Raw genomic sequence first — 25093 nt, 5'->3', positions numbered from 1 at the left:
GGCGAGAAGAAACATTATCCTTAAGACCCACCAGAGTACTCATTCCTACCAATGAGCTAGGTCTCTTGAAGGGACAGGTAGACACATAATGACTGGCAGAACCACAATACAGACAACTCGGGGTGTTAAGTCTGCGTACACGTTCGGCTGAAGACAGCCTAGCCCTGCCGAGCTGCATCGGCTCGGGAAAGGGCAAATCGGCAGTCTTTGGAGGCTCTTGGAGGGACTCGGGTAAGCTCGGATCCTCTCAGGGACAAAGACGCCGGGGACTTCCGGAGTTCATCAGATGTAAGATGGGATCCTTGAATGAGCGATTGGGACCGCAATCAGACGTCTTGTCTCTCCTATGTTCCCGTAGCCGACCATCGATCCGGATGGCTAAAGCGATGAGTGAGTCGAGATCCGTTGGTTGTTCCCAGGCTGCAAGATCATCCTTTACCTGCTCCGATAATCCGTGCAGGAACGTTTCGAACAGCACTTCCGGGTTCCAGGCACCCTCCGCTGCTAACGTGCGGAAATCCACTGCATAGTCTGCCACACTGAGGGAGTCCTGCCGAAACTGAAGTAACTTCCAGGCAACCTCTCTCCCGGACACTGGAGCCTCGAAAGCCTTTCTCACCTCTGCCACAAATACCTCCAGACTGAGGCAGATAGTGGATTGTTGCTCCCACACTGCCGTGGCCCAGGCGAGTGCCCTCCCGGACATCAGCGTAATATGTATGCTATCTTCGAGGAGAACGAAGAAGGCTGCAGCTCGAAACGAGGGGGCACTGGGAGAGAAAGGCCCGGCAGGTTCTGGAATCTCCATCGCAGCGCTATGGGGTAGGTAAGCGGGGTTCCCGGGAAACCGGGGTGACGGCACTGCTACCAGCCAGGTTACTGAGGGGCTGGGAGGTTACCGTCGTGGTAGGCTGCCTAGTAGGCAACCCACGGAATTGCTCCCTCAAAGCGTCCAATGCTAGGTCGTGATGTTCGGCCACGTCCTGGAACCCTTCCATCAGACCACGAAGCATCTCTTCATGTCTACCTTGGGAGGAGATAGTGTTGCGGAGCTGGTCCAAGTCTGCTGGGTCAGTCATGGCCAGTTCGTACTATCAGGTAAGACCCAAGTGCAGACTGTGTTGAAGTAACAATGTTTATTGCAATAACAGGGGAAGGTAAATGGTAGGTCAAGGCAGGCAGGGGTCAATAATCCAGAGTAGTGGGGCCGAGGTACAGGATGGCAGGCAGGCCCAGGTCAGGCAGAGGTCGGTAATCCAGAGTAGGGGCAAAGGCACAGGACGGCAGGCAGGTCAAAACCAGGAGGACGAGAAAAGAGAGACTGGGGAAAAGCAGGAGCTGAGACAAAACGCTGGTTGACTTGGAACAAACAAGACAAACTGGCACAGACAGACAGAAAACACAAGTATAGATACCCAGCGGATAAGTGGGGAAGATGGGCGACACCTGGAGGGGGGTGGAGACAAGCACAAGGACAGGTGAAACAGATCAGGGCGTGACACCCGCCGCCCCGCTTAGCACTAATTTTGAATTGGAACAGGATCAGGATGTTGTCCAGTTGAGACTTGATATGGTCACCAGTGGGGGAGAAACTTTATTTTCTTCCTTGAAAATCATTGAAAAGTCATTGACAATTGGAGAGTGGGAAATCCTGATGAATGACAATGTTCTGAGGTTTACTGAGGTGAGCACTCCAGTGACAGAGGTAGAATAACTGTAAAGATCAGCAGAAGAACTGTAAACCTCCCAGTTATTGTACTCTTAGCAACTTCAATGAACTCCCATATTTCCAGAGTGGGCCTACCTGTTTGCAATTTCTATTTATCCTTTTTACGTCATTCTGTCACATGACTCCTGAGTGGCGCAGTGGTCTAAGGCACTGCATTTCAGTGGTAGAGGCATCACTACAGACCCTGGTTCGATTTCAGGCTGTATCACAACAGGCTGTGATTGGGAGGCTCATAGGGCAGTGCACAATTGGCCCAGTGTCTTCTGGGTTAGGGTTTGGCCGGGGTAGGCTGTCATTGTAAATAAGAATTTGTTCTTAACTGACTTGCCTAGTTAAAGAAATAAAACATCATCCCAAGTACTGTTTATGTTACCATACAAGGACAAATACTAACTTGAGGTACTTGTGTGTGAACATTCAAGCATAGAGTAATCTACGTCAGTCACATGGAGAACATAAGATTTCAGGCCCTCAACTCATGCAGTCACAATGATTTATTTTGACTCAATGAATGTTACTGATAGGAAGGAGAGTGCACACACACTTGGTTTCTCTGGCAGAAAACACTTTCAGGTTTTGATACAATTTAGCCTTACATTTTGTGTTGCAATGTTAATCTGTTAACAGCTGCAACTGCAAATTAATTTGAGTTCAATGTACTTGATCCAGTGTATTGTGTCAGTCCTGTAAGCCTCATCAGTCAAGTGTTTTCCACCACAATATTTCAACCTTCTCACAGTACAGAGAGACTGACAGAAATGGAGCACTTGAAAATCAATGGGTCCCAGTTCTCCCATTAGACAAATTCTGTGTGCTGCTCCCATGAGCAGTAGCATACTAAAGAAGGTCATTAACTGGGACACTCCTTATAAATCAGTGCATGCAGCGTCTGTCTGTCCATGGAATGGAAATTGATATACAGTACTTCAGCCTATTTTGAAAAATGTTACCCATTGCTCAACTTCTCTTGTTTTGTTCAGTTCACTTGACTGTAACTTTACTGATTAGGTTCCCCCCCCATTGGCTTAACACTTAAGACCAATACATTATTTTGCCTCCACATACCACAAATGAAAGAATTTGAAAGAACTCAGATAAGCCATGCGTTGCATTCACTTCCAGGTAAGACTTTATTTGATGCCTGGATACATTTACATCACTTTTACGTCATGCTTGTTTTTGTTTGCAAACTTTGTGATGGCTTCGCTTCATTCGTTATGTAGGAGTTGTTTAATCAACATTGAAGTGGGACATGGAAGCTGAAACAAATGCTTTGTTGGGATGTCCTTTAAAGTTCATCAGATATATTTAGGGCTGGAATACGCACAAACAAATGGTTGATACCTGTTGACTGCATCTGGTGGTCCAAAGGAATGGAACACCACATGGGTCTGTCATTCTTCAGAATTACCACGTTTCATACATACTAACTATTTGGGATGAAATGTATTCCGTTTTTCTATTCACTTCAATGTAAACATTATCACTTCTGCTACATATGCACACAACTCTTTTCCTGACATGGCTTGGAATGGGGCAATGAAGGACATCCAATGTGCCTTTCACACAAATGCCAATACCAGAGAAGAAGAGTGAAGAAAGGCTCTGCTGGTGTTCTTTTCTGTTCTAGGTCTTGACACAGTGGAATGATAGCCTTACTGTAAAGGTATGCGTGAAGGGCTGTAGGAAGTCAGGCAAAGGAGAGCAGATAGTTGGTAGCAAAACGGAGCCTTTTATTTGGCGACCCAAAAGCACACGGAACAACTAACATGAAATACAAATAAGGGTTTAACATAACCCAGTGTAACCAGCCTAACGTGCGCATGCATGAACAGATAAACAAACATGGGGGAACAGAGGGTTAAATAATGAACAAGTAATTGGGGAATTGAAACCAGGTGTGTAAGACAAAACAAATGAAAAGTGGATCGGCGATGGCTAGAAGGCCGGTGACGTCGACCGCCGAACGCCATCCGAACAAGGAGAGGAGCGAACTTCGGCGGAAGTCGTGACACTTACTGAGAGTATGGGCACTTGGGCAGGCAGGGAGGTGGTGAAAGCTTTTCAACTGGAGCAAGTCACGTCGGATCAAGGCTATGCTGTGAATTAGTTAACCCGCCATTAATTATTCAGCAAGTTTCAAGAGCTATCCATGAAATCTACCATTATTCCTCTTGGGAAAGTAGACAATGATCTTAAAGATGTCATATTACATAAAACTGTTTTTAAATTCACAAGCACTGGTCTTGAGTATGCCCACTCTGAATGCAATATCACATGCTTTGATGCAATTCATTTATTTTGATATTAGAAGCTCCATTCCCCATCTGGTAAAAATCTTCTAAACTTGTGAAAACTTGTAAAACCTAAACTGTCCAGTATACAGTTTCACTATGTCTTACCATCATAACCAAATTGGGTATATACATTGCCCTTTGATTCGATTGTTTGCCTTTGCAGAACATGCATGAGCCAAGATGATTTGGTCCATTTAGTTGCATTCTACAATGCAGGCGGGTCTCTGTGCATGTTATAGTGAAACATGACACAACTCTGGGATGTTCCCTTCCAGTGTTAATATAAAAGCAGCAGAAGAATCAGGGCCATAAAATGGATACATTTGAAATGTGGGACTGAGAGTTGCGGGTGCGGCGGGAGGCACAGTAACATAAAACCCAGTGAGGAAGCCCAGGGATGTGTCCCCTGGGTTTAATCCAGTGTGGCGTACAGAGCATGTCACAGCCTGCAAGGATTATGTGTGCTGGACTAAGTTGCCCTACTCTCTCCTCGTTGCCCTACTTTTCATTGAAATATGGAGAGAAAGAGAGCGAGAGAGGGATAGATTTCTATATTGTAGGAATGCAGGGACAGATGGAGTCATGTGGTGGGGAGGGGGACATAGAGAAAGAGGTAGTGGGAGAGAGAGGCAGAGAGACCACCACAACTTTATTCCCCTCTCCCTCTCACATTGTTAATTCTGGTTTAAAAATACTTATTGGGCGGTAGATAATGGTGGATTTGTTTGTTACACATTACAGGCGTGTTAGCTTTGTCGTGCATAGTTTTATTTTAGCGAGAACAGCCTCAAAACCTACCCTTTAACCTTACCACACATAGCATTGCAATTTTAGATATTACGTTTTTTATTTTTATTTTTTTATTTTTAGATAACCTCTTTATCTCATACAGAATGTATAATACTCAGCTTTAACATAGCCTTCCATGTGTTGTGTGTAACACGATCTCGGCAACATACTGTGCACACTCAGTTGGACTGAAACTGAAGAGCCTTGATGACACATGTCTAGTCATGAAAGAAGTGTGACACGCAGTAACTAATGTCACCCCCCTTCCCCTGTCCGCTAATGCAGCTACAGTTCATCATATTGTGCATGCCTTCAGTGTTGAGCCTTGTGTGTTAGCTACTGTATGACATGGAGAGCTGTAGCTAGCATCCACATAGACCCGCCTTTTCCCTTCTCCATCCTTTCCACTCAGACTCCCGCTCCCTTCCCTAACCCTCTTGGCTCAGTCCATGGGAATTCTTAGTGGGTCACTACCCCTGGCCTCTTTATTCCCATTTAGCAGCAGCACCAACACCTGGCTCGCCACTTCCTCACAGCTCCTCATTAATCCACACTGATACTAACAGGAACTGAGCACCCGGAAAATGGCCTAATTGGAAGCAACAGTGGTTCCCTGTGTTCAGAACTGATTTGCAGACCAATTGTTTTGTCTGAGCTTGACTATAAAATGTTTACTGTTGTAATGTCATATACACCTATGTGAGAATGCTGTTCATTGACTGTAGCTCAGCGTTCAACGCCATAGTGCCCTCCAAGCTCATCACTGAGCTCACGGACCCTGGGACTGAACACCTTCCTCTGCAACCAGATCCAGGACTTTCTGACGGGCCTCCCCCAGAAGGTGAGGGTAGGCAACAACACATCCGCCACACTGACCCTCAACATGGGGGCCCTTAAGTGGTGCATGCTTAGTCCCCTCCTGTACTCCCTGTTCACCCACGACTGCATGGTCGCGCACAACTCCAACACCATCATTACGTTTTCTGACGACACAACAGTGGTTGGCCTGATCACCGACGATGAGACAGCCGATAGGGAGGAGGTCAGAGACCTGGCAGTGTGGTGCCAGGACAACAACCTCTCCCTCAACATCAGCGAGACAAAGGATCTGATCATGGACTACAGGAAACCGAGGGTCGAGCACGCCCTCACACACATTGACGGGGATGTAGTGGAGCAGGTCGACAGCTTCAAATTACTCGGAGTCCACATCACTAAGGAATTATGATGGTCCACACACACCAACACAGTTGTGGAGAAGGCACAACAACCCCTCTTTCCCCTCAGGAGGCTGCAAAGATTTGGCATGGGCCCTCAGAACCTCTAAAAGTTCTACAGCTTCACCATTGAGAGCATCTTGACGGGCTGCATCACCGCTTGGTATGGCAACTGCTTGGCATCTGACCACAAGGCGCTACAGAGGGTAATGTGTACGGCCCAGTACATCACTGGGGCCGAGCTCCCTGCCATCCAGGACCTCTATACCAGGCGGTGTCAGAGGAAGGCCCTAGAAATGTACTCCAGCCACCCAAGTCATAGGCTGTTGTCTCTGTTACCACACGGCAAGCAGTACCAATGCACCAAGTCTGGAACCAACAGGACCCTGAACAGCTTCTACCCCCAAGCCATAAGACAGCTAAATAGTTATTTAAATAGTCCGGGTAGCTATTGGTTACCTATCTGCATTGACCCTTTTATTATATCATTTATTTTTATTGTATTTAACCTTTTTTTTTACTTGGCAAGTAAGTTAAGAACAAATTCTTATTTACAATGATGGCCTACCAGAAGGCAAAAGGCCTCCTGCGGGACTATCTCTTTTGACTCATCACACACGCTGCTGCAACTGTTTATTATCTGTCCTGTTGCCTAGTCACTTTATCCCTACCTACATGTATATGTACATACAGTGTCTACCTCAATTGCCTCGTACCCCTGCACATCAACACGGTACTGGTACCCCGTGTATATAGCCAAGTTATCGTTACTCATTGTGTATTTATTCCTCATTTTATTATTTGTCTATTTCTTTAAGTATAGTAAGCCTTTCACTGTTGATCTACAGCTGTTGTTTACGAAGCATGTGACAAATAGAATTACATTTTATTGATGTCCTTTAGCCTCTCTGATCAGTTGATTATGGGAAGTTTTAAATCTTTTGTTGTTACTCCACTCCCTCTCTACCACAGGTGGCTTACATGAAACTGGAATCGTTGACCATTGTGGTTATTTGTGGTAATGTAATTGACACAGATATAGTAATGGACACTAGATCCTGGTTCATATTGGTCTAGTTTAATGTTTGGTCTCATATATTGCTGACATTATAACATTCTAATGTGGAATTTGTTGTGCTAATGCTGGTTACAAAGACTTTCTGGTTATAAAAAGTATTCTACATGGCCAAAGGATGTTGACACCTGCTCGTCGAACATCTCATTCCAAAATCATGGGCATTATTATGGAGTTGGTTCCCCCTTTGCTGCTATAACAGCTTCCACTCTTCTGGGAATGCTTTCCACTAGATGTTGGAACATTGCTGTGGGGACTTGCTTCCATTCAGCCACAAGAGCATTAGTGAGGTCGGGCTCGCAGTCGGTGTTCCAATTCATCTCAAAGGTGTTCGATGGGGTTGAGGTCAGCGCTCTGTGCATGCCAGTCAAGGTCTTCCACGCCGATCTCGACAAACCATTTCTGTATACACCTCGCTTTGTGCACGGGGGCATTGTCATGCTGGAACAGGAAAGGGCCTTCCCCAAACTGTTGCCATGACGTTGGAAGCACAGAATCGTCTAGAATGTCATTGTATGCTGTATCGTGAAGATTTGCCTTCACTGGAACTAAGGAGCCTGAACAATGAAAAACAGCCCAAGCCCATTATTCCTCCTCCGCCAAACTTTACAGTTGGCACTATCCATTCAGGCAGGTAGCATCCTATGATGGTGCCACGTTGAAAGTCACTGAGCTCTTCAGTACGGGCCATTCTACTGCCAATGTTTGTCTATGGAGATTGCGCGGTTGTGTGATCGATTTTATGCACCTGTCTGGTTGTTCAATGTCATGACCGAGCACTCTGAGCTGGCTCTGTTTGGCAAACAGTAGGTTTGCCTATCTGTTTGTACTTTCACTCTGCCTCTGTGTTTTCACTATAATCAAATAGTACAGTAGGTGGTTAGCTAGGTCCATATTGGTTCACATGTACTGTTAGAAGGATGTTAGAAGAATCTCAGATCAATGATCATTAGACGTGATGAAGTATAGAGTAACTACATGATGTTGTGATCCATCTCTAAGAACTCAGGATCAGCCATGGTCTTTGCCCTTTCAGCAACCAATGGTGTAACAAAGCAATCTGTCAATCAATCAAAGTACATTTATATATCATTGTTACATCAAAAATAACCTAGCCTAGATCCCAAAGACCAAGCAGCAGCACAGTGGCAAAGACAAAATTAAATCTGGAGAGAAACCAGACTCAGAGGTTCCTCTGATAATGGATATCATAATGTACTGTATAGTGTGTCCCATCTCTCCTCTCTGTCCATCAGTCGAGAGTTTTAGACAGAGGTGTGCTAAAGAGAGATCATCTGGGGCTGTTTTTCTCCTGAACATGTGACTTGACTGGGGGGAAAAATGTTTGTTTTTTAATGGTTAAAAGCAGGAGATTTTCCTGGTTGGGTTTGGTTGCCAGTGCGAAATCCTGGCCCTAGCATGGCGACTCGAGTGTCGATTCTCTAGGGTGGCAGACTGTATTTCAGTGTCTTTGTGGACCAGCCATTGATGCTCATGGCTTTCCATAAGTCGTTGTCCTCAACAGCAGATGTGGGGGTACCAGGCAGTGTGTTGTCATGAGGATAAACACTTGATAAACAACTAACCCTTTCCCCCCAAAGTATAGTTTCCATATAGTTCAATTTTGCTAGAGAGAGAATGGTGCTCAGTCTGCATAGTCAGAGAACAACCCATGTTCTACCACTGTATAGGTATATTGTAGCCTGTCCCCCTCCCTGTATTCCCTACCACCATATAAGGCTTAAATATATCTCATCACTCAGCAGCACTGCACTGATAGGACCCTGTGAATAATTTAAAATGTGTCAGTCTACACAAGCAAAGTCAGTCTACACTGGGCGAATTGTGGCCGACTTGCCCTCCCCCCTCTGGTGGGGGTAGTAAGATGAGAGATTATGAGCTTTAGTGTGTGTGTGTGTGTGTGTGTGTGTGTGTGTGTGTGTGTGTCTGGATACTGACGTTCAATTATTATGGATTGGTTATAGTTCTAGATTGATGGCGCTGTTTGTATTTTTTGGTGTTGCTGTGTGTGAGGAAGAGTGAGAGAGAGGGGGGGACGAGGGCAAGACAGAGCAGATGTCACCGGGCAGAGTCATCCATGACCCTTCCTTCTGTAGCAAGTGCGGTTGAGGTGCAGCAGAATGTCCCTGTGTCCCCCTTAGCGACTGCACAATAGAGGTCTTCACAGGTCCAACAGGCACGAAATTCTGAGATCTGACCTGGGACCCAAGCGGGTCCGGGTCCTAAATTTAGACTTTTGTCTCGGATCTGGGTCGAGTCTGATATAATTGCCATGAGTTTCGGGTATGTGCAATTAAAATAAATGTACTGACTGGACCCGATTGGACCCGTCCTCTGTTAATTTAATGTGTGTGAGTCAATGAAAACTGTGTGAGCTTGTTATCTGTGTCAGCCAATTGCAACACAATAAAACATATAGCTTATGTCCAGCTGAAACTGGTTCCGGCTGCTCACGTCACATGCGCCTGATGCTGGCGAGTGCGAGTGAAAGGAGCCTTGGCCTGGGCTACTGTTGATTGCGTAGATGGAGGCCTTTTTTATTGAAGTAAAGCAAAAGCTAGAGGAGAAAGAGTATAGTGAAAAGCAACTTACAAGACCCCGGAGCACAGAAGACGGTATCCCGGAGCCTATTATTTTCTCTTTGTTTGTTATTTAAATATACACCCTTGAAACCGAGCTAATACAATTCTGTCCGTGTCTAATCTGTGTAAACGTCTTGACCAAACCCCCTGGTTTGTATTTGATCCCCTGCTGATTTTGTACGTTTGCCCACTTACAAAGAAATGATCAGTCTATAATTTTAATAGTAGGTTTATTTGAACAGTGAGAGACAGAATAACAACAAAAAAATCCAGAAAAACGCATGTCAAAAATGTTATAAAATTATTTGCATTTTAATGAGGGAAATAAGTATTTGACCCCTCTGCAAAACATGACTTAGTACTTGGTGGCAAAACCCTTGTTGGCAATCACAGAGGTCAGACGTTTCTTGTAGTTGGCCACCAGGTTTGCACACATCTCAGGAGGGATTTTGTCCCACTCCTCTTTGCAGATCTTCTCCAAGTCATTAAGGTTTCGAGGCTGATGTTTGGCAACTCGAACCTTCAGCACCCTCCACAGATTTTCTATGTGATTAAGGTCTGGAGACTGGCTAGGCCACTCCAGGACCTTAATGTGCTTCTTCTTGAGATACTCCTTTATTGCCTTGGCCGTGTGTTTTGGGTCATTGTCATGCTGGAATACCCATCCACGACCCATTTTCAATGCCCTGGCTGAGGGAAGGAGGTTCTCACCCAAGATTTGACGGTACATGGCCCCGTCCATCGTCCCTTTGATGCGGTGAAGTTGTCCTGTGCCCTTAGCAGAAAAACACCCCCAAAGCATAATGTTTCCACTGCCATGTTTGACGATCGAGATGGTGTTCTTGGGGTCATAGGCAGCATTCCTCCTCCTCCAAACACGGCGAGTTGAGTTGATGTCAAAGAGCTCCATTTTGGTCTCATCTGACCACAACACTTTCACCCAGTTGTCCTCTGAATCATTCAGATGTTCATTGGCAGACTTCAGACGGGCCTGTATATGTATTCATGTTGCTAGGGACTCTTTTGGAAGAAGCTAGCTAGCTAACGAAGAACAACAAAGAATATCTAGTTAACAGAAGAAAAGAAAGAGAAAATCAGGACAGAAGAAAAAGGATATCAAAGTGAAACAGTTCTCTAAAGACACAGGAGACAATAATACAAGAAACAACACTTCTGTAGCTTGTCAACTATGTGTCTGTCTATCCCTGTTCTCTCCTCTCTGCACAGGCCATACAAACGCTTCACACCACGTGGCCGCTGCCACTCTAACCTGGTGGTCCCAGCGCGCACGACCCACGTGGAGTTCCAGGTCTCTGGCAGCCTCTGGAACTGCCGGTCTGCAGCCAACAAGGCTGAGTTCATCTCAGCCTATGCTACCCTCCAGTCCCTAGACTTCCTGGCGCTGACGGAAACATGGATTACCACAGATAACACTGCTACTCCTACTGCTCTCTCTTCGTCTGCCCACGTGTTCTCGCATACCCCTAGAGCATCGAGCCAGCGGGGTGGTGGCACTGGAATCCTCATCTCTCCCAAGTGGACATTCTCTCTTTCTCCCCTGACCCATCTGTCTATCTCCTCATTTGAATTCCATGCTGTCACAGTTACCAGCCCTTTCAAGCTTAACATCCTTATCATTTATCGCCCTCCAGGTTCCCTTGGAGAGTTCATCAATGAGCTTGACGCCTTGATAAGTTCCTTTCCTGAGGATGGCTCACCTCTCACAGTTCTGGGTGACTTTAACCTCCCCACGTCTACCTTTGACTCATTCCTCTCTGCCTCCTTCTTTCCACTCCTCTCCTCTTTTGACCTCACCCTCTCACCTTCCCCCCCCTACTCACAAGGCAGGCAATACGCTTGACCTCATCTTTACTAGATGCTGTTCTTCCACTAATCTCATTGCAACTCCCCTCCAAATCTCCGACCACTACCTTGTATCATTTTCCCTCTTGCTCTCATCCAACACTTCTCACTCTGCCCCTACTCGGATGGTATTGCGCCGTCCCAACCTTCGCTCTCTCTCTCCCGCTACTCTCTCCTCTTCCATCCTATCATCTCTTCCCTCTGCTCAAACCTTCTCCAACCTATCTCCTGATTCTGCCTCCTCAACCCTCCTCTCCTCCCTTTCTGCATCCTTTGATTTTCTCTGTCCCCTATCCTCCAGGCCGGCTCGGTCCTCCCCTCCTGCTCCGTGGCTCGACGACTCACTACGAGCTCACAGAACAAGGCTCCGGGCAGCCGAGCGGAAATGGAGGAAAACTCGCCTCCCTGCGGACCTGGCATCCTTTCACTCACTCCTCTCTACATTCTCCTCTTCTGTCTCTGCTGCTAAAGCCACTTTCTACCACTCTAAATTCCAAGCATCTGCCTCTAACCCTAGGAAGCTCTTTGCTACCTTCTCCTCCCTCCTGAATCCTCCTCCCCCTCCCCCCCCCCCTCCTCCCTCTCTGCGGATGACTTCGTCAACCATTTTGAAAAGAAGGTTGACGATATCCGATCCTCGTTTGCTAAGTCAAACGACACCGTTGGTCCTGCTCACACTGCCCTACCCTGTGCTTTGACCTCTTTCTCCCCTCTCTCTCCAGATGAAATCTCGCGTCTTGTGACGGCCGGCCACCCAACAACCTGCCCACTTGACCCTATCCCCTCCTCTCTTCTCCAGACCATTTCCGGAGACCTTCTCCCCTTCCTCACCTCGCTCATCAACTCATCCTTGACCGCTGGCTACGTCCCTTCCGTCTTCAAGAGAGCGAGAGTTGCACCCCTTCTGAAAAAACCTACACTCAATCCCTCCGATGTCAACAACTACAGACCAGTATCCCTTCTTTCTTTTCTCTCCAAAACTCTTGAACGTGCCGTCCTTGGCCAGCTCTCCTGCTATCTCTCTCAGAATGACCTTCTTGATCCTAATCAGTCAGGTTTCAAGACTGGGCATTCAACTGAGACTGCTCTTCTCTGTGTCACGGAGGCTCTCCGCACTGCTAAAGCTAACTCTCTCTCCTCTGCTCTCATACTTCTAGACCTATCTGCTGCCTTTGATACTGTGAACCATCAGATCCTCCTCTCCACCCTCTCCGAGTTGGGCATCTCCGGCGCGGCCCACGCTTGGATTGCGTCCTACCTGACAGGTCGCTCCTACCAGGTGGCGTAGCGAGAATCTGTCTCCGCACCATGCGCTCTCACCACTGGTGTCCCCCAGGGCTCTGTTCTAGGCCCTCTCCTATTCTCGCTATACACCAAGTCACTTGGCTCTGTCATATCCTCACATGGTCTCTCCTATCATTGCTATGCAGACGACACACAATTAATCTTCTCCTTTCCCCCTTCTGATAACCAGGCGGCGAATCGCATCTCTGCATGTCTGTCAGACATATCAGTGTGGATGACGGATCACCAGCTCAAGCTGAACCTCGGCAAGACGGAGCTGCTCTTCCTCCCGGGGAAGGACTGCCCGTTCCATGATCTCGCCATCACGGTTGACAACTCCCTTGTGTCCTCCTCCCAGAGTGCTAAGAACCTTGGCGTGATCCTGGACAACACCCTGTCGTTCTCCACTAACATCAAGGCGGTGACCCGATCCTGTAGGTTCATGCTCTACAACATTCGCAGAGTACGACCCTGCCTCACACAGGAAGCGGCGCAGGTCCTAATCCAGGCACTTGTCATCTCCCGTCTGGATTACAGCAACTCGCTGTTGGCTGGGCTCCCTGCCTGTGCCATTAAACCCCTACAACTCATCCAGAACGCCGCAGCCCGTCTGGTGTTCAACCTTCCCAAGTTCTCTCACGTCACCCCGCTCCTCCGCTCTCTCCACTGGCTTCCAGTTGAAGCTCGCATCCGCTACAAGACCATGGTGATTGCCTACGGAGCTGTGAAGGGAACGGCACCTCCATACCTTCAGGCTCTGATCAGGCCCTACACCCAAACAAGGGCACTGCGTTCATCCACCTCTGTCCTGCTGGCCCCCCTACCTCTGAGGAAGCACAGTTCCCGCTCAGCCCAGTCAAAACTGTTCGCTGCTCTGGCACCCCAATGGTGGAACAAGCTCCCTCACGACGCCAGGACAGCGGAGTCAATCATCACCTTCCGGAGACACCTGAAACCCCACCTCTTTAAGGAATACCTAGGATAGGATAAAGTAATCCTTCTAACCCCCCCCCCCCCCCCCCCTTAAAAGATTTAGATGCACTATTGTAAAGTGGTTGTTCCACTGGATATCATAAGGTGAATGCACCATTTTGTAAGTCGCTCTGGATAAGAGCGTCTGCTAAATGACTTAAATGTAATGTAAATATTCTTGAGCAGGGGGACCTTGCGGGCGCTGCAGGATTTCAGTCCTTCACGGCGTTGTGTGTTACCAATTGTTTTCTTGGTGACTATGGTCCCAGCTGCCTTGAGATCATTGACAAGATCCTCCCGTGTAGTTCTGGGCTGATTCCTCACCGTTCTCATGATCATTGCAATCCCACGAGGTGAGATCTTGCATGGAGCCCCAGGCCGAGGGATATTGACAGTTCTTTTGTGTTTCTTCCATTTGCGAATAATCACACCAAATGTTGTCACCTTCTCACCAAGCTGCTTGGCGATGGTCTTGTAGCCCATTCCAGCCTTGTGTAGGTCTACAATCTTGTCCCTGACATCCTTGGAGAGCTCTTTGGTCTTGGCCATGGTGGAAAGTTTGGAATCTGATTTGATTGATTGCTTCTGTGGACAGGTCTTTTTTACAGGTAACAAGCTGCGGTTAGGAGCACTCCCTTTAAAAGTGTGCTCCCAATCTCAGCTTGTTACCTGTATAAAAGACACCTGGGAGCCAGAAATATTTCTGATTGAGAGGGGGTCAAATATTTATTTCCCTCTTTAAAATGCAAATCATTTTATAACATTTTTGACATGCGTTTTTCTGGATTTTTTAAAATTGTTATTCTGTCCTCACTGTTCAAATAAACCTACCATTAAAATTAGAGACTGATCCTTTCTTTGTCAGTGGGCAAACGTACAAAATCAGCAGGGGATCAAATACTTTTTCCCCCCACTGTACGAGTTGATAGCTCAGTTCATCCGTGCCCAACAGCAGGCAGTTCAGGCACAAACGCTGGAGGAACAGCGCCTACAAAATGTCCACCTCGTTGAGGAAATTAGGAAGCTACAAGGAGGAGTGAAGCTCTATTGGACTCCAGAAGTGTAGTTACGCTCGTAGCCACAAGCCTGCTGGCCCAGGTGACCGAACGTGGCAGGGAGATGTCCGTTTCCTGTGTCCACGGTGACACCAAGCGGTATCTGACCGTACAGGCCAACATCGTGACGCCACAAGGGAGCTGCCAGATGATGGTGGGTGCCGAACCGGAGTTGCCGATACCCCTCCTCGTGGGACGAGATTGTCCGCTGTGGAGGCATGAGCTGAGGAAAAAGGTACGAGCCAGCGGGAGTCGAGAGCGAGAATGACCCGTTCGCCTGCACGGCCCGGAAACAAGCGGTTGACAAACCCTTATGTACAGGTTTGGAGTCTGAGGGGGCGCCCGACACCCCCCCCCCCCCGGTGAACAACTGGAGCCCATCCTCCCCCTCATCAATTTTGAGACAAGGTGCTGGTCTTAATCCCCATGGCAGAAAGTATGTTCCTGGCAACATGGCACGGGCCGTACGAGATGATAGAGTAGCTGGAACCCGTCAATTACTGCGTACAGCAACCGGGGAGGCGGAAACCCCAACAGATTTACCACATTAACCTATTGAAGAGGTGACACGAGAGGACAGCCTTGGCCGTGTTATGGTCAGGACCCAGGATGCCAACGGTACAAGTGGTGGTCCCAAGCAATAAGGATCTCGACCCGACCCAGAAGCAAACGCTCCAGGAGCTTGTTGATCGGAACACGGCGGTCATTGAACACCACGTTCGCACCCAGTTCAGGGGAAACGATACGAAAGAGGCCATGTCGGATCCCCGAGGCCCGAAGGAAGGCAGTGAAGCAGGAAGTGGAGGCTATGCTGAGGATGGGGTTCATCAAAGAGTCCCACAGCACATGGTGAAGCTCCATCGTGTTGGACGGTAGCCTGTGGTTCTGTAATGACTTCCGGGGTGTGAACAACATCAGCTTGTTTGATGCCTACCCCATGCCGAGTGTGGACTAGCTCATCGACCGATTAAGAAAGGCCCAGTACATCAGCACCCTCGACCTGATCAAAGGATATTGGCAGGTACCGTTGGCAGCCTCCTCCCAGAAGAAGACGGCGTTTTCGATACCGGAGGGCTTATATCAGTACCGGGTGCTCCCATTCGGTCTCCATGGACCCCCGCCCACGTTCCAGCGACTGATGGACCGAGTCCTCTGACCCCACCAACAGTACGCAGCGGCCTATTTGGATGATATCTACAGCCAAGGTTGGATTGACAGCAAACCCCAAGAAATGCAAGCTAGGGTTCGAGGAGGTGGAGTACATGGGGTATTTGATCGGACAGGAGGAATGTCAAACCCCAAGAGAGGAAGGTCCATGCGGTACGTGACTGCCCATTCCACGTACCAAGACACACGTCAAGTCCTTCCTGGGAATGGCAGGATACTACAGCTGGTTTATCCCCAACTTTGCGGCTATAGCCTTCCCCTTACCGATCTAACCAGGGTCCGCCTTCCGTAAACAGTGAAATGGACGGGTGAGATCGAAGCGGCATTCAGGCGCCTAAAGGATGCGCTGTGCTCCCATCCGATTCTCGTAACGCCCAATTTCTAGGTACCAATGTTGGTCCAGACGGACGCATGTGACATGGGACTAGGGGCCGTCCTGTCCCAGGTACATAATGGGGAGGAGCACCCCATCATGTACATAAGCCGAAAGCTGATACCCAGAGAAAAAATTTACTCTATTGTCGAGAAAGACTGCCTAGTGGTGAAGTGGGCGCTAGACACTCAAGACCATGCTCCCCTGGTCTGGATGGCCAGGGGAAGGGACACAAACGATCGGGTCACCAGGTGGTTATTGTCCCTTCAACGCTTCTCGTTTTCTGTTGTGTACATGTCTGGAGCGAAGCATGGGAACGGGGATGCCCTATCGAGAAGGGAGACATACGTTGCACTGAAGACACCCCCCTCCCCGACAGAGCTAATGTGGGGTGGGGGGGGGGTTCCATGTACAGTAGGTTAGCCACCAGGGGGAGACTCGTCGAGGCCTGGTGACAGAGTCTACATCACACGCCGATGGCTCCCTCTGCTGGATGTGCCAGGTCTCAACGGGCTCTCCAGCCAGGTCTAATTGGGGCTGATTGTGGTTGGTGAGTAATCAAGGAGCTGATTGCTCACCAGCTGGACAAGTCCCATAAAGCTGCAAGAAGGACAGCAGACGGGAGTGGGGACTGGGGGAAGAGAGTAACAGAGGGAGCTCAGTTTTGTTCCCCACAGGATACAGCAAGACCCCGGAGCCCAGAAGACAGTATCCCGGAAGAGGTCTCCTGGAGGAGACCTATTATTTTCTCTTTGTTTGTTATTTAAATAAACACCCTTGAAACCGAGCTAATACAATTCTGTCCGTGTCTAATCTGTGTAAACGTCTTGACCAAACCCCCTGGTCTGCCACAATGCCTATATCTGTATAGCAGAGGTAGCCTATAAAGAAATGCATGTCGTTGTCGGAAACACGGAGCCGGAATATCTCTTATCTTTCTCTGGTTGCTCTAGGACTAGGACTAACCTTCTCTTCCGTTATATTTATATAAAAATTGTATCATACAGTAGATGGCTAGCCCTATAGGTTTATATGCATGCAATGCCCAGAGGCATTTGGCGCTCATATCTCCGACTGATGAACCATGAAGTGGACAGTTATTGCTTTAGGAAAGTAAAAACCAATAAAACAATAGGCTATAAAGCAACAAAAAAAATATTGAATTTTTTGCAAATGTATTAAAAATAATACATGAGATGAGACTCAAAATAATGCTATGAGACTGGAAATTAAGCTCAGATGCATCCTGTGTCCATTGATCATCCTTGAGATGTTTCTACAACTTGATTGGAGTCCATCTGTGGTAAATTCTATTAATTGTACATGATTTGGAAAAGCACACACTTGTCTATATAAGGTCCCACAGTTGACAGTGCATGTCAGAGCAAAAACCAAGCCATGAGGTCGAAGGAATTGTCTGTAGAGCTCTGAGACAGGATTGTGTCAAGGCACAGATCTGGGGAAGGGTACCAAAATATTTCTGCAGCATTGAAGTTCCCCAAGAACACAGTGACCTCCGTTATTCTTAAATTGAAGAAGTTTGGAACCACCAAGACTCTTCCTAGAGCTGCCCACCCAGCCAAACTGAAAAATTGGGTGAGAGGACAAGTACATTAGTGTGTCTAGTTTGAGAAACAGATGCCTCACAAGTCCTCAACTGGCAGCTTCATTAAATCGTACCCGCAAAACACCATTCTCAACATCAACAGTGAAGAGGCGACTCTGGGATGCTGGTCTTCTAGGCAGAGTTGCAAAGAAAAAGCCATATCTCCGACTGGCCCATAAAAAGAAAAGATTAAGATGGGCAAAAGAACACAGACACTGGACAGAGGAACTCTGCCTAGAAGGCCAGCATCCCGGAGTCGCCTCTTCACTGTTGACGTTGAGACTGGTGTTTTGCGGGTACTATTTAATGAAGCTGCCAGTTGAGGACTTGTGAGGCGTCTGTTTCTCAAATTAGACACTCTAATGTACTTGTCCTCTTGCTCAATTGTGCACCGGGGTCTCCCACTCCTCTTTCTAGTCTGGTTAGAGCCACTTTGCGCTGTTCTACAGAAGGGAGTAGTACACAGCATTGTACAAGATCTTCAGTTTCTTGGCAATTTCTCGCATGGAATAGCCATCATTTCTCAGAACAAGAATAGACTGACGAGTTTCAGAAGAAAGTTATTTGTTTCTGGCCCTTTTGAGCCTGTAATCTAACCCACAAATGCTGATGCTCCAGATACTCAACTAGTCTAAAGAAGGCCAGTTTTATTGCTTCTTTAATCAGGACAACAGTTTTTAGCTGTGCTCACATAATTGAAAAAGGGTTTTCTAATGATCAATTAGCCTTTTAAAATGATAAACTTGGATTAGCTAACCCAACGTGCCATTGGAACACAGGAGTGATGGTTGCTGATAATGGGCCTCTGTATACCTATGTAGATATTCCATAAAGAATCTGCTGTTTCCAGCTACAATAGTCATTTAGAATGTTAAATGTCTACGCTGTATTTCTGATCAATTTTATGTTATTTTAATGGACAAAAAATGTGCTTTTCTTTCAAAAACAAGGAAATGTCAAAATGACCCCAAACTTTTGAACGGTTGTGTACATGTAAAGACTCCAGAGATATACAGGTAAAGACTCCATAGAAATACAGAAAGAATCCAGAGATCAAGCGAAGAGCAGAGGGGATAGGTAGCCCTGTTACAACCCTCTATCGAAGGATGAAAGGATGAACCTGTGGCTAGAGAAACAGACTACTATTTTCTCCTCACAATATTTCACAATGACAATAACATGTGTCTTGCTGTACGGAGCGCCCTGTTTTGCAGTTGTGCTTTTTAATAGTACATGAACTTGTACCTCTTGATTTCTCTGTAGAAATACTCATGGACTCTACGACGGCAACAGCAGAGCTGGGATGGACTATCTACCCAGCATTGGGGGTGAGTAGAACGTTTTACTAACTTTTAAAACTTTTAGTAATTTTGCAGATCCATTTTTGGATCGTCTCCAGTAGCATCAACATGAGAAGGCCAATGTCGAACAACAACAACAACAGTATATCATGAATTAATACTTACCCCTATTTGTTTACAACCATGTTCATACGGCACTGTTGTTGGGAATACAATTAGGGGCAGTAATACTGTATATCAGGTCTTACGTAGGAAAAGACCATCAACCAGCTTGTGTGAAATGCAGGTTGACATTTATTGTTATGAGTCTTGCCCTGGAGGCAGAACTGAGTGATTTCCTCTAGATGGGCCAGCTTCAAAATCAAAATTGGCTATATTGTAAAAATGAATGGAAACAAAAATGTGCTTTTTGGTTTTAATTTAAGGTTAGGGTTTGGCATTAGGGTCAGCAGTGTGGTTAGGGTTAGAGTTGGGTTTAAAATCCAATTTTATGACTTTGTGGCTGTGCCAGCTAGTGACCACTCTGTAGAGCTGCCTCCAGGCAAGATTCATGACAATAAATGCCAACCTCCCCGTGGTGTAGGGGTTAGAGTTAATCAAAATAAACTTCGAAGTCAAAGTGATTTGGGGGAAATTTGCCTACGGATGCCTTTTCTGTAAAATGGAGAGGTGGGAGTTTGATGAATTGCAAAATTGTTTTATTTATTATGCTGAAGGAAGATTGTCTTGTCATACAGAAATTAAGCATTTATCAAGTGTGTGTGTGTGATGTAAGGAAGATAAACAATGTGAAAGCAGGTCAAGCCGCAAACCAAGTGATATTTCAAGGGAGTCTTATTGCTAAATAGTCTGAGTGTCAGCTCTTTGTGCAAGCCTCTGAACAAGGTAGCCCAGGAAGACAATTGTCTGACATGAAAATGTACTATTTTATGTTTGGTACCTACGGTCCACAGGAGGTTGGTGGCACCTTAATTGGGGAGGAGGGCTCGTGCTAATGGCTGGAGCCGCATAGGTTGAATGGTATCAAATACATCGAACACATGGTTTGATGCCATAACATTCGCTCCGTTCCAGCCATTATTAATTGCCGTCCTCCCCTCAGCAGCCTCAACTGCTACGGACTGTGTTAGTAATTTTGAAGAGGTGTGAAGTCTGGCTCATTTGCCCTTCTAATTTATTCATTTTTCACATGCAGAAAAAGTTACATAGACAAAGGTCTAAATTAAAATGCAGAAATATAGCAATCTTATCTGATAAAAATGTTATCTGACAGTTTATTCAATTGGATTTTGTAACTTAGAAACTTGTCCAAAAGTGTCCAATTGGATGATTTATGTATTTCAATTATATTTCATATCATATGGTCATATCATATTGTTACCACATTTATTGTGATAATAACCATAATATGGGTTTTGGGGGTTTTATTCCCTTGAACAGTAATAAAATGACCAGTAATCAAATGTCCTGTTAAATTAATACGTTGACTGATGACTTGTTGTCACTGGTCATGGATGTTAAACTGACCTCTTGCTCTGTCTGTCCCTGGCAGTGGGAGGAGGTGAGTGGATACGACGAGAACATGAACACCATCCGCACTTACCAGGTGTGCAATGTCTTTGACAACAACCAGAACAACTGGGTACGCACCAAGTACATCAGCCGGCGAGGGGCCCAGCGCATCCACGTGGAGATGAAGTTCTCGGTGCGGGACTGCAGCTCCATCCCCAGCGTCCCCGGCTCCTGTAAGGAAACCTTTAACCTTTACTACTACGAGACGGACTCGGACACGGCCAATAAGTTGTCCCCGGCCTGGATGGAAAACCCCTGGATCAAGGTGGACACTATCGCAGCCGACGAGAGCTTCTCCCAGGTGGATCTGGGCGTCCGGGTGATGAAAATCAACACAGAGGTACGGAGCTTTGGCCCTGTGTCACGCCAAGGCTTCTATCTGGCCTTCCAAGACTATGGCGGCTGCATGTCGCTCATCGCCGTGCGCATCTTCTACAGGAAGTGCCCCCGCGTGGTCCTGAACGGCGCCGTGTTCCCCGAGACCCTGTCAGGGGCGGAGAGCACCTCCCTGGTGGCAGCGCGGGGTGTGTGTGTGCCCAACGGGGAGGAGGTGGACGTGCCCATCAAGCTCTACTGTAACGGGGACGGGGAGTGGATGGTGCCCATCGGGCGCTGCATGTGCAAGGCTGGGCACGAGGCGGTGGAGAACGGCACCGTGTGTCGAGGTGAGAGCTGCTGACATAATGTGTTTACTGCTACTGTGGGCGTTTGGCCTTAGGGTCTACAAATGTTGCAGAATGAGAAGGAGAGAGATATTGTTGTGGTCTCACTTATGTTTACCAAGATCCTCCCATATAGAAATAATCATTATGTTTACTAGTGAGACTAGTGATAAACCAGAGGATAGAGACATAAAGTGTCATGGACATAAGGACTTTGGTTTACTAACTACAGAAGTATCACTAGGGGAACAAAATGAATGCCCGGAAAGATGGATCATGAATGTACTGTAAAGGGTAGAATGCTGATGGTAATTAGAGGTGTCTTTAAACCGTAGATTTGTTCCCAGCCAGCCTGGTCTCATAGACTGGACGTGACATAGGAAATGTAAATCCTGCACACTCAAATTATACTGAACAAAAATATAAACGCAACATGCAATAATTTCAAAAATGTTACTGAGTTACAGTTCATATAAGGAAATCAGTCCTTTCAAATAAATTCATTAGGCTGAATCTATGGATTTCACATGACTGGGCAGGGGCATAGGCCACTCCAACAGTGGGAGCCAGGGCTTTATTACAGACAGAAATACTACTCATTTTCATCAGCTGTCTGGGTGGAAGGTCTCAGACGATGCCGCAGGTGAAGAAGCCGGATGTGGAGGGCTGGAGTGGTTATATTTGGTCTGAGGTTGTGAGACCGGTTGGACGTACTGCCAAATTCTCTAAAACGATGTTGGAGGTAGCTTATGGTAGAAAATGAACATTCAATTCTCTGGCAAAAGCTCTGGTGAACATTCCTGCAGTCAGCATGCCAATTGCACGTTCCCCCAACATTTGAGACATCTGTGGCATTGTGTTGTGTGACACAACTACACATTTTAGAGTGGCCTTTTATTGCCCCCAGCACAAGGTGCACCTGTGGAATGATCATGCTGTAACCTCTTGGGGCTAGGTGGGACGCTAGCGTGCCACCCGTGGTGCACTCCATCAACAGCAGGTGCATTTCAAGAGCGGCAAATTTGAATCCAAATAAATGTCAAAATTCAAATTTTTCAAAAATACAACTATTTTACACCATTTGAAAGATAAACATCTCCTTAATCTAACCACGTTTTACGATTTCAAAAAGGTTTTACGGCGAAAGCATAAATTTAGAGTATGTTAGGACAGTACATTTACAAGAGTTGTGTGTAATGTTTTGTCAAGTCAAAGACAGGGTCACCAAAACCATAAAACCAGCTAAAATGATGCACTAACCTTTTACAATCTCCATCAGATGACACTCCTAGGACATTATGTTAGACAATGCATGCATTTTTAGTTCTATCAAGTTCATATTTATATCCAAAAACAGCGTTTTACTATGGCATTGATGTTGAGGAAATCGTTTCCCTCCAATAACCGGCAGTCAAGTCAGCATCACAAATTAAATAATTAAAATTAGAAAACATTGGTAAAATATTATATTGTCATTTAAAGAATTATAGATTTACATCTCTTGAACGCAATCAACTTGCCAGATTTAAAAATAACCTTACTGGGAAATCACACTTTGCAATAATCTGAGCACTGCGCCCAGAAAAATACGCGTTGCGATACAGACTAGACGTCATGTTGGGGAGATCTAAAATCGAAAATACTATGTAAATAATCCATTACCTTTGATTCTCTTCATCAGATGTCACTTCCAGGTATCACAGGTCCATAACGAATGTAGTTTTGTTCAAAAAAGCTCATCATTTATGTCCAAAAATCTCCGTCTCGTTAGCACATGATGTAAGCCAGCCGGACTTCTCGTCATGAACGAGGGGAAAAAATATATTTCCGTTCGTTCAAACATGTCAAACGTTGTATAGCATAAATCATTAGGGCCTTTTTTAACCAGAACATGAATAATATTCAAGGTGGACGAATGCATACTCTTTTATAACGTATTGGAACGAGGGTACCCAACATGAACTCGCGCGCCAGGTGTCTAATGGGACATCATCGTTCCATGGCTCTTGTTCGGTCAGATCTCCCTCCAGAAGACTCAAAACACTTTGTAAAGGCTGGTGACATCTAGTGGAAGCAATAGGAAGTGCCAAAATATTCCTAAGCCCCTGTGTTTTTCAATGGGATAGGTTTAAAGTCAATACAACACATCAGGTATCCACTTCCTGTCAGAAAATGTCTCAGGGTTTTGCCTGCCAAATGAGTTCTGTTATACTCACAGACACCATTCAAACAGTTTTAGAAACTTTAGAGTGTTTTCTATCCATATATAATAAGTATATGCATATTCTAGTTACTGGGTAGGATTAGTAACCAGATTAAATCGGGTACATTTTTTTTATCCAGACGTGCAAATGCTGCCCCCTAGACCCAACAGGTTAATAAGCTTCTTCATATGCCACACATGTCAGGTGGATGGATTATCTTGGCAAAGAAGAAATGCTCACTAACAGGAATGTAAACAAATTTGTGCACAAAAATTGGAGAGAAATCTGCTTTTTGTGCGTATGAAAAATGTATAGGATCTTTCAGTTCAGCTCATGAATCATGTGACCAACACTTTACGTGTTGTGTTTATATTTTTGTTCAGTATAATATGATTGGTTACATAAGGTTACTTAAAGCAAAAAATGAAAGTCGAGTGGTTGGTCAGGGTGGATGAGTCGGCAAATTACGACATTATTATTATTATTATTATTGGAGCGTCTCAGATTTACATTTACTATGTTACGTCTACACCTGAGTCCAGGTTGCATCCTTACTTTCAGAAAGATCTCACTGTTTGCCAAGAAAGCACTACCCTGTCTCTTCCCTTACCCCTGGTGTAGGGAGAGACAAGGAAAATGTCAGTCTTACTCTCTCACACACACACACACACACACACACACACACACACCAGTGATGTAGTGTTAAAAAAAATAGGTGTGTAAACGCTGATCGCCGTTCATGGTGAGTAAAGTAACACTCCCTATACTTTCAATAAAAGTGGGTTAACACTCAGGCAAAATAAAAAGGTGCGTAACCGGTCTTTGTGTTTATTCTCCACTGCACCACTGTCACACACACACCACACACACACACACACACACACACACACACACACACCCCGTTAGACACATCTAGACAACAGACAATTTTTTTTCCTCTGTACCGGCGGATATGATTCCACTGAACGAGTGGGGAGTAAGAATGAAGAGAGACTTTTGGCAGCGCCCTCCCTGCTGCCATTGACAGAATCTAAATGGGGGGAGCTGATGGATGGAGATGGCTAACATCCTCAGCTGCCGTGCGGCAGCAGTATGTCTCACTCATTTCCCCCCACAATAATCCCCTATAATTCCTTGCTTTAATGGCGGCCATAATTTACTAATTGTGAGCATGGGAGGGCTCATTTTCATGTGTCCCTGGTCATTTAATTAGAAATATCAAGCTCTGCTAATGAAGCCCTCAACGACCCATTCTGCTATGTTTCACGGTGTGATGGTTTGTATCTTTGGGGGGAGGAGCATTTAAATAGCCAGGGGTAGCCAA

At 46.2% G+C, this 25093-nt stretch overlaps 1 protein-coding gene across 1 annotated transcript in view; it reads left to right on the top strand.

Moving 5' to 3' along the window:
* Positions 1 to 25093, top strand: part of LOC106566817 (ephrin type-B receptor 2) — a 58358-nt gene that overhangs the window by 10891 nt on the left and 22374 nt on the right. Inside the window, exons 2-3 of the mRNA XM_014135243.3 lie at positions 19294 to 19358; positions 20884 to 21568. Coding sequence (XP_013990718.1) covers positions 19294 to 19358; positions 20884 to 21568 — 750 coding nt within the window. The remainder of the gene's footprint in view (positions 1 to 19293; positions 19359 to 20883; positions 21569 to 25093) is intronic.

This window comes from Salmo salar, chromosome 13, assembly GCF_965601325.2.
Source record: "Salmo salar chromosome 13, fSalSal1, whole genome shotgun sequence".
Classification (NCBI taxonomy): Eukaryota; Metazoa; Chordata; class Actinopteri; order Salmoniformes; family Salmonidae; genus Salmo; species Salmo salar.
The sequence above is the reverse complement of the archived record's forward strand: the minus strand, read 5'-3'. Positions and strand labels throughout refer to the sequence as shown.